This window comes from Canis lupus, chromosome 22 (genome assembly GCF_003254725.2).
Source record: "Canis lupus dingo isolate Sandy chromosome 22, ASM325472v2, whole genome shotgun sequence".
Classification (NCBI taxonomy): domain Eukaryota; kingdom Metazoa; phylum Chordata; class Mammalia; order Carnivora; family Canidae; genus Canis; species Canis lupus.
Genome location: NC_064264.1, coordinates 4,451,655 through 4,460,772, shown reverse-complemented (window position 1 = coordinate 4,460,772; position 9,118 = coordinate 4,451,655). Strand labels below are relative to the sequence as shown.

General features: G+C 40.5%; 1 protein-coding gene across 4 annotated transcripts in view; it reads right to left on the bottom strand.

Annotated features, from left to right (window-relative positions):
- Positions 1-9,118, bottom strand: part of HTR2A (5-hydroxytryptamine receptor 2A) — a 60,417-nt gene continuing 51,299 nt past the window's right edge. For all 4 annotated transcript variants that reach the window (XM_025478298.3, XM_035704635.2, XM_035704634.2 and 1 more), the window contains exon 3: positions 1-3,863. In XM_025478298.3, the coding sequence (XP_025334083.1) occupies positions 3,064-3,863 (800 nt within the window). In that variant the 3' untranslated portion in view covers positions 1-3,063. The remainder of the gene's footprint in view (positions 3,864-9,118) is intronic.

The window sequence follows — 9,118 nt, the reverse complement described above, 5'->3', positions numbered from 1 at the left end:
TTGATTTTTGAGGAGACTTTATTTATACTCATTCATTCTTTCTTGAAGTCTTTTAGAATCACCTCGATGAAAACCATTACACAGAATAACCATCACTGCATTTCTGATATATGGCACAGAATAACTTAACACTTTATAAATATGTTTCATTGGTGCACAAATGGGAGAAGCACCCTCTGCGGAAAGCAGGGCAGGAACTTGGTTGGATTTGGCTACAGCAGCTCTTCGTTGGATTTGACCATGAGGTGGCGCTGCGGCCAAGTGGATGAAGTATTGTCTCAATTGAGTGTTTCCCCCTAACTATATGGCATTTAATTCCTTTCTTTAAATATAGAAGAATCTACCATTCAACGTAAAGTAGGGTCCTGTCGCTCATTGTATTTTAAGAACACTATGGATCAGGAGTGAGTCCTTTGACCACAGATCCACAGATCCTTCACGCACTGCGTGTCACTGGGGTGAGGGGTGTATTTTTAAAAGCCTCAGTGGTCAGAAAGTCCCCAGACTGAGAAAGGGGGTCCAAAGTACCATTTCATTCAGGGTCACTCAGCTATATATAAGGACCACTGTTTTCACCACCCTCACAGAATGGGGTGAAAGTCTTGCCACAAAATTGAGGTGAACTTCCAGTTTATTTAAAGAGCCGATGCTTCTGTTACATCTTAATCCGCTTTGACAGCAGTGGAAGGTCAGAGACACATTTAGAACATGAATTCACATTGTAGTTGACGGGATACAGACATGCAAACGTGTATATCTATATACTGAGTGTTTGCCTCAACGACTCTTGCTTTTTCTCCATATAAATATATAAATATCGAATAAAGTGCATGAGAGCGTGTCTGTACATATACACAGATACATGTTTGTCTATATACACTCGATAGATACCCGTGGAAAGAAAAAGCACACACATTTGTAATATATCTGTAGTCAAAAGACGTCTGTCAGGCAGTATTTATGTTCATTCTGGTCAAGATTGAGTATCCGGGGGTAAAAATCTGTGATCTTTTCTCTGATACTTAATGAGCTGGGCAGTTATAAACTATGGCAAATACATGGGAGCAGAGCTTTGGAATCATGTGCATTTTTATCTGTTCGTACGATCATTAAAGTGGGTCAGTTCAAATACAGCCTGGATAGAAGTGGCTTACTGTAATTTCGAGCTTTGAAATACATACCTTCCCATGTGGCCAGAAGGGCACTGTTGGAGAGACTCAATGCATTTCCAAATTACGCAGTGGCCTGGCCCATGTTCTTCAGTTTTCAAAGCTGTAATATTTTTCAAGTGGTTTAGAGCAAAAAATTTTTTTCAAGTGGCTTAGAGCAAAAAAAGTTTTTCTTTTTTTTTTTCAAAAAAAGTTTTTCATTTAATGGAAATGCTTCAGTATTGTAATCGCATCTCATCTAACATCTGTTTCAGAAAGGTTAATCTAGAGTGATATCAAGGTGAATTAACTGCTGTTAATCTTTCTCTCTTTAGCAAACTTTTCTATGAAACATTATATTACTGCTTTAAAAAATTTTTTTTTTATTAGGGAGTCCAGGGTCAGTGAGTAATAATTAGTGTTTAGGGAAGTGAAACAAAAATTTTCCTTAAAATTTTGGTAGGGATAGGTTGGGTCCAGGCTGAGGTGTGTATTTCTAGACTAATTGCAAACTTTGACCTCCTGTAGTATTCCCCGCCTTGCTCCTTTGGTCGGTATTCCTTGGCAACCAATAGGGAAACCTACGGAGAAAACCGCCCTCTGAGTCCAAACAAGCCTTTTTTTTCTGAACCAGGTAAGAAGAAAACAGTTGAGTACCAATTCTCAGAATGTCTGCTGATTAATATTTTTGACAAGGACCACTCCAAATAGGCCATTTTCTTTAAAGGCAGGGATCTTGCTGCAATTATTTTTAGATCCTTGGTACCTAGGACATTTCTTCACAGATAGTATACACCCAGTGGATGATTGTGAGACCAAAATTGAACAGTTTTAGTAGAGAATATAGATTGATTGATCTGAGAGCATCAATTTACCTGACGGGTGCACACAGGAAAGCCACGTGCATTTTTACAGAGACATCCCAAGACTCTACCGCTGTCAGTAGCCAAAAACCTGAGTTTATTCCTCAATCTTGACACAGTGACATCAATACTGCTTACTGCTCAAAGGGGGGCATGCACGGTGCAGTCATCAGGGAGCGAGTTACAAAACACCGCTATGGTGCTGTTGAGGAGAAGCAGTTTCCAGAAACATATTTGGTGATGTTAAATTATCCTTTTTGATAGTTTACTTAGTAGAACAAACACTAAACAAGACCACGCTGGAGATTGAGCATAAAGTACAAGTAGTAGAAGAGAAAGCAGCAGTAGTGATTAAATAATTAAATAACACTTTGAAACTTTTTCACTTCTGAGAAGAATTAACTCGAAGTGCAGCAAATGCCAGCAACTTTGTTGGGTATTTCCAAATGACATCTATGAAAAAGCAGGGATGAAAAAGTCGTCAAGTATTTCGTTGAATGCTCTTAGCAATACGATTTCGTAACACTGTCCTTAGTGTCTTTTTTTTTTTATTGTTGTTCAAAACATATAGCATAGTAAGTTTCAAAGAGGATTTTTCTTTAAGAGGTCATTGTAGTCAACCAGTTTTCACTACGTATAGCGATTGTTATTTACAGCAGTAGGCAACCAACTCATGCCATCAATTAACAACATGGTAGCAAGGTTTCCACTTGAAATAGAAGGTAATTTAGAATTATTTGTGGCCTCATTATAATTATACAATAAAAGCTAATTATTTTAAAGACCTATCATTTACAATGTTAAAAACAAGTATTGTAAAGCTCACAGCCGAAATGCTGTCAGGACATTTTTGAAGTGCACGTTTTGTGTCATTTAACCCTGCTTTTTTTTTTCCATTGACAGAATAAAATGAGGCATATAAATATTATTGTTGGTTCTACTAGACTGGCTTTTTTTTTTTTCCAGTCTCCCTATTTTCTTTATTTTTTTCCCCCCAGATAGGTGAAAATTTGCCCAGTGTGCCCTCTGTCGTTGCTATGGCAACTGGTCTATCACACACAGCTAACCTTTTCATTCACTGTGTTAATATTGTCTGTAGGAGCGTCTTCTGAATGTTGTTTTCCTAGAGCAACCATGCTGTAGTCATTATCTGTGCTCTTGGCATCTTTCTTTGAATTCTTTTTTTGTCCCATTTGGAGTTGACTAGATTTGTAGGCCAAGGCCGGTATAGTGTTCACTAAAATTAACTGCAATGGTTTTTTATTTTCCTTGTACTGACACTGAATATACCGGGAGAAGGCCGACCTGTAGGTCTTGTTGAACAGTGTGTATACCAGTGGGTTGACCGCCGAGGAGAGGTAACCGATCCAGACAAACACGTTGAGCAGGGCTCCAATGATATCCTCGTTGCAGGACTCTTTGCAGATGACGGCCATTATGTTCGTGATGAAGAATGGGCACCACATCACCACAAACAGGAAGAAGACAATGCCCAGCACCTTGCAAGCTTTCTGCTCATTGCTGATGGACTGCATAGTCCTCCTGCCGTAGGACCCTGGCTCCCTGTGGATTGATCGTTGGAAGAGCTTTTCCGAAGACAGGGAGCTCTGAGGGAGGAAGCTGAAAGACGCTAGCTTGGCCCGTGTGCCAGGATCACTCACACACAAGGTGGCTTCTTTCTGGAGCGACTTGATAGTTAGAAAGTAGGTGATCACCATGATGGTTAAGGGAATGAAGAACGACACGAAAGAGCCGATCAGGACAAAGTTATCGTCGGCAAGTAGGCAGCTCCCTTCCTTAAAGACCTTGGAATCATCCTGTAGCCCGAAAACTGGTATTGGCATAGATATACCTGGAGTTGGATAGAGAAGAGCACATGAGTATTGAGGGGCTGTCTATGGGGGAGCACTGCTACACAACGGTGGCTGCGCACTGGATTCTATTTCGACGTGGTCTAAAAGCTCAACATATACTTGCAGTGAGAATTTAAAATTCTCTTGAACTTACAGATATTATGTGGTTCTTATATAAATTTAATATATAGTTATCTGTAGTGACATTCGTTACATATAGTTGTAGTATATACACACTTATATAAAATATAAGCTACATACAACGTATGGTTTCCCGTACTTGTACGTTACCTTGGCCTATAGAGATAGTCCTTTACTTATAAGTACAGGGGGGCGCCTGGGTGGCTCAGTTGGTTTAGCGTCCAACTCTTTGTTTTGGTTCAGGTCATGACCTCAGGGTTGTGAGATCCAGCGCCCTGCCCTGTCAGGCTCCACCCTCAGCAGGGAATCTGCTTCTTTCCTTCTCTCTCTCTCTCCCCAGCCTTACCTCCCCCCGCTGCTCACATGCACTGTCTCTCTCTACAATAAATAAATAAATAAATAAATAAATAAATAAATCTTTTTAAAAAGTACAATAATGGGCAGCCCAGGTGGCTCAGCAGTTTAGTGCCGCCTTCAGCCCAAGGCGTGATCCTGGAGACCTGGGATCGAGTCCCATGTCAGGCTCCCTGCATGGAGCCTGCTTCTTCCTTTGCCTGTGTCTGTTCCTCTCTCTCTCTCTGTGTCTCTCATGAATAAATAAATAAAATCTTCAAAAAAAATACAATAAAATAGTACAATAAATCTAACTCATAAATTTTTCAATTTTGCATTTTTTCTGATTACAATGTTACACTTATTAACTGAAGAAAATACATGGAGTCACACAAAAATAAAAATGACCAGTGAAGCTGCCATCCAGAGATAATCACCATTCACAATCGGATGCTATTTATTTTAGATAAACACACACACACACACACACACACACACACACAGCATTCACACACATTATATACTTGGGTTTCATACACAGTTCTGTAGCTATTTTTCTCCTAACATTATTTCATTAGTTCATAAAAATATCCTCATAAAATTATAAACATCTTTTCTTTTCAGAAAGTTTGAAAAATAGAAAGTAACAATGAATAGAGAATAATAATATGGATTGTTGCCAGCCAGGGGAATTATAATTAACGTGTTATGTAGTTTCTTCTTCTGTTTCCATGCACGCATGTAAATATATACGTATGGGCAGTGTTTTATGTGCAGATTTAGATCTTCCTATTCTGTTTAACATCCAATTGGGAAAATTGTACATAATTAATTAATTAATTCTTTTGTCTCAGATTTTTATTAATTTATTTGTTTATTTTTTGGATTTTTATCTAAATTCTAGTTAGTTAACATACAACATAATATTGGTTTCAGGATTAGAATTTAGTGATTCATCACTTGCATACACCACCCAGTGCTCATCCCAACGAGTGCCTTCCTTAATGCTCATCCCCCATTTAACTCATCCCCCACTCACCTCCTCCCACCTTCAACCCTCAGTTTGTTCTCTATAGTTAATAGAAAATTGCACATATTTTAAAAATATTCTTAGAAAAAATGATTTTCTAATGTGAATTTGAAGTAACACCAATTATATTTTGTTTTTTATTTTTAAATAAATAATAAATAAATATTTATTTTTAATAAAAATAAATATTTTTAATAAATAATAAATTTGATGCTTTAAATTCTTTATTTTTAAAGATTCCATTTATTTATTCATGAGAGACACAGAGATAGGGGCAGAGACACAGTCAGAGGGAGAAGCAGGCTCCCTTCAGGGAGCCCGATTTGGGACTCAGTCCCGGGACTCCAGGATCACGCCCTGGGTCAAAGGCAGGTGCTCAACCGCTGAGTCACCCAAGTGTCCCTGATTCTTTTTTTATTTTTTAATTTTTATTTTTTATTTTTTTTCCTGATTCTTTTTTTAAAAAATTTTTTACTATCAAAAAGTTCTAACATATGCAGAAACAAACAAACAAAAAAACAACCCACTGAAAAATGAAAACAAACCTAGCACAGTAAACCCATCAACCAGCTTCAACAATAAGGAGCTCAAGGACAATCTTGTTTCAACCCCTCCTATGTTACTTTGAAACAAATCCCAGACATCATGTCATCCAACCTGTAAATATTTTCTTTCTTTTTTTTTTTTTAAGATTTTATTGATTTATCCAGGAGAGACACACCGAGAGAGGCAGAGACACAGGCAGAGGGAGAAGCAGGCACCATCCAGGGAGCCCGATGTGGGACTCGATCCGGGAACTCCAGGATCACACCCTGGGTGGAAGGCAGACACTCAACCGCTGAGCCACCCAGGGATCCTAATATTTTCTTATGTAGATATAAAAGCTACACATTCTTTAGAAAACCTCATATCATCACAACATCATTCCTACTCCTAAATAGAAATTTAATATTTCCTTAATATTATTATAGAATCGGTGTTCAGATTTCCAAATGTCCCATAAAAATCATTGCATATTTTTAGTAGTAGAATGTTCATAAGGGTGGAATACATATAATAAGCAGCCATGAACTCTTCTTTTATTGACAAATGGTACAAGATGAGAGAAGACGTGGGAGCAAGAGCCCATGGTCAGTTGTTCTATCACTGAAATTTGGAGAACCCATGCAGCTCCCTTAGGGACAGAGGTGAGGCAGAGGAGGGAACAAAGTGAGTAAAAGGAACACTTGGCCTCTAATCCTGCTAAATTATCCCCCATGACGTAGGACCTTATTTAAGGGAGATTCCATGGGCCTCCACCACCATTGTGCAGTTTGGGGGCAGTGGGAGTATCTTCCTCTCCTGGCAATCATGTGATTGCCATAAAGGAAAAAAAAATCAGGGAGATGAGGAAGGAGAGGAAATTTGAATCCAATGACTACTTTGTGTAATTTAGTTTAGGATTGCTTCTTTTTTTTATTTTTTTATTTTTTTTATAATAGTCACACACAGAGAGAGAGAGGCAGAGACATAGGCAGAGGGAGAAGCAGGCTCCATGCACCGGGAGCCCGACGTGGGATTCGATCCCGGGTCTCCAGGATCGCGCCCTGGGCCAAAGGCAGGCGCCAAACCGCTGCGCCACCCAGGGATCCCTAGGATTGCTTCTTTTGTGAAAGGGTAGACGCCACAGGGGCACCCCGGGAGAAAGTCGGAGTGGAGTTTCTTTCCAATCCCTCCCTCAGAGCTGGACTGCAGGGAGCGTCCTGCACACTGATTCTGACCACCCTTCAGAGTCTGGTAGGTGGTCACAGTGTAGCCAAGAACACAAGTTCATTCCAGAGTTGGGAGCTACCGCTAGCTTGAGTCTTGTCATCCATCCGGAAGAGCTTCCCTTGACGCTCTATCATCTAATTTGTGCCTACTGCTCCATCCAACCATGGACCTGACCGTCCTAACTGCGTATCACCTCATGTTGGCTGCCCTTGCAAGGAGGGGGACATTAGCTCAAGTTAATGTAATGTTTAGCTCAAATCTTTCTCCGTGACATTTGCCATGATCCTCACAGACGTAAATAATAGTATTTGTCACTTGTCCATGCTAGGCCATGGGTCAGCCTCCTTGGAAGGTGGAGATAAATGACGTCACAGCTGGTCTTAAGGACCCTTAGTGTGGTTAATGACTCTATCTCCTTTATTCCTTTCTGTCCCTGGAGTGTTGTTGGTAACATGCTGTGGGCCAGGAAGGGATGGAAGAACAAGGATGCAAAAGGAATATCCTCTCAGACTCTGGATACACACCAGTTTTATGTAGGCTTCAGAACACTCTCTTTTTTTTTTTTTTTTTAAGATTTTATATATTTATTCATGAGAGACCCAGAGAGAGAGAGAGAGGCAGAGACAAGGCAGAGGGAGAAGCAGGCTCCCTGCCAGGAGCCCAATGTGAGGCTTGATGCCAAGACCCCCTGGGTCATGCCCTGAGCCCAAGGCAGATGCTCAACCACTGAGCTCCCCAGACATCCCAAGAACTTGGTGTTTTAAGCAATACCTCCAGAACTGCCACTTACATAAATCACCAGGTTGCAAACAAATAGGGCAAAAGAGTCTCAAGGTAGTGACTTCTCTTGCATTAGGAGAATGCACCCCTAAGAACGTGATGACAAAATAATACACCTTTGTCACACAGCTGATATTCTGTTTACGGACATCATGACTAATAGTAGTGGCTGTAATTCATCACGTTAGAAGAGCGATCAACAGTTCTGGCTGTACAGAATTAAAATTGATTGAGGCCCTTTGTCACCCTGGCAGAAGCTAATAATTACATCATTACTAAAATGTAGCCAAGAGCCAAAACTCTTTGACTTCTCTTGGTTTAAGACAAAATAAAATGAAATCAAGTTAAGGTCTTCAATTTGAATAATTCTGTGGAGAAGGCTACTCCCATGTTTATCTACCATTGGCGGGACATCCACTCTGGACTAAGCACTGTCCTAGGTGCTTTGCATTATCTGATTCATCTTAGCCTCCCCACATCCGTGGAGGTCTGTTGGTGCCAACCCTATAGATGATAGAGGATAGATGAGGAAGTATGGGGATGAAGCAACCCAACCCAGGAGCACAGGGCCAGGACCAAAATTCAAATCCAGTCCTGTCTCACTCCAAAGCTTCCATTCTCATCAGTGAACAACTACACTGTGGAACAAAGACCTTCTAGATGGGTAGAGGAAATACCTTTCACAGATACATGTTCAAACACTTGGAAAACAAAATATTCTTGGGAACCATTTCTTAACTTTTACGATGAAGAGTTTTCTGGGGGACACCTGGGTGGCCTGTGTCTCTGCCTCTCTCTCTCTCTGGGTCTCTTTTGAGTAAATAAATAAAATCTTAAAAAAAAAAAAAACCCACACCAAATTCTTGAATCATCTGGAAATCAGAGGAGTGTCGTTGGTTGGGAGCACGCACACACACACACACACACAAACACACACTCACACTCACACTCACACTCCCACCTCTCCAGAATGGCTCAACTTCTGTGGCCAGGGATAGATGGGGATGATGGAGCCTTCTTACTGAAGTAGAGATTCCCTCTTTCAGCCGCCAGGGACAAAGAGCTCCTTTAAAATGGATATGGCATCTTCCCACTTTTCCAATAAGGAAGCAAAGGCTCAAGGGAATGAATGACTTGCCCACGACCCTTCATGGCCGAGATGTGGCAACAGGATCAGCTTGCCCAAAGCTCCCTTTCTGCTGCTTCTCCCCTTCCTTG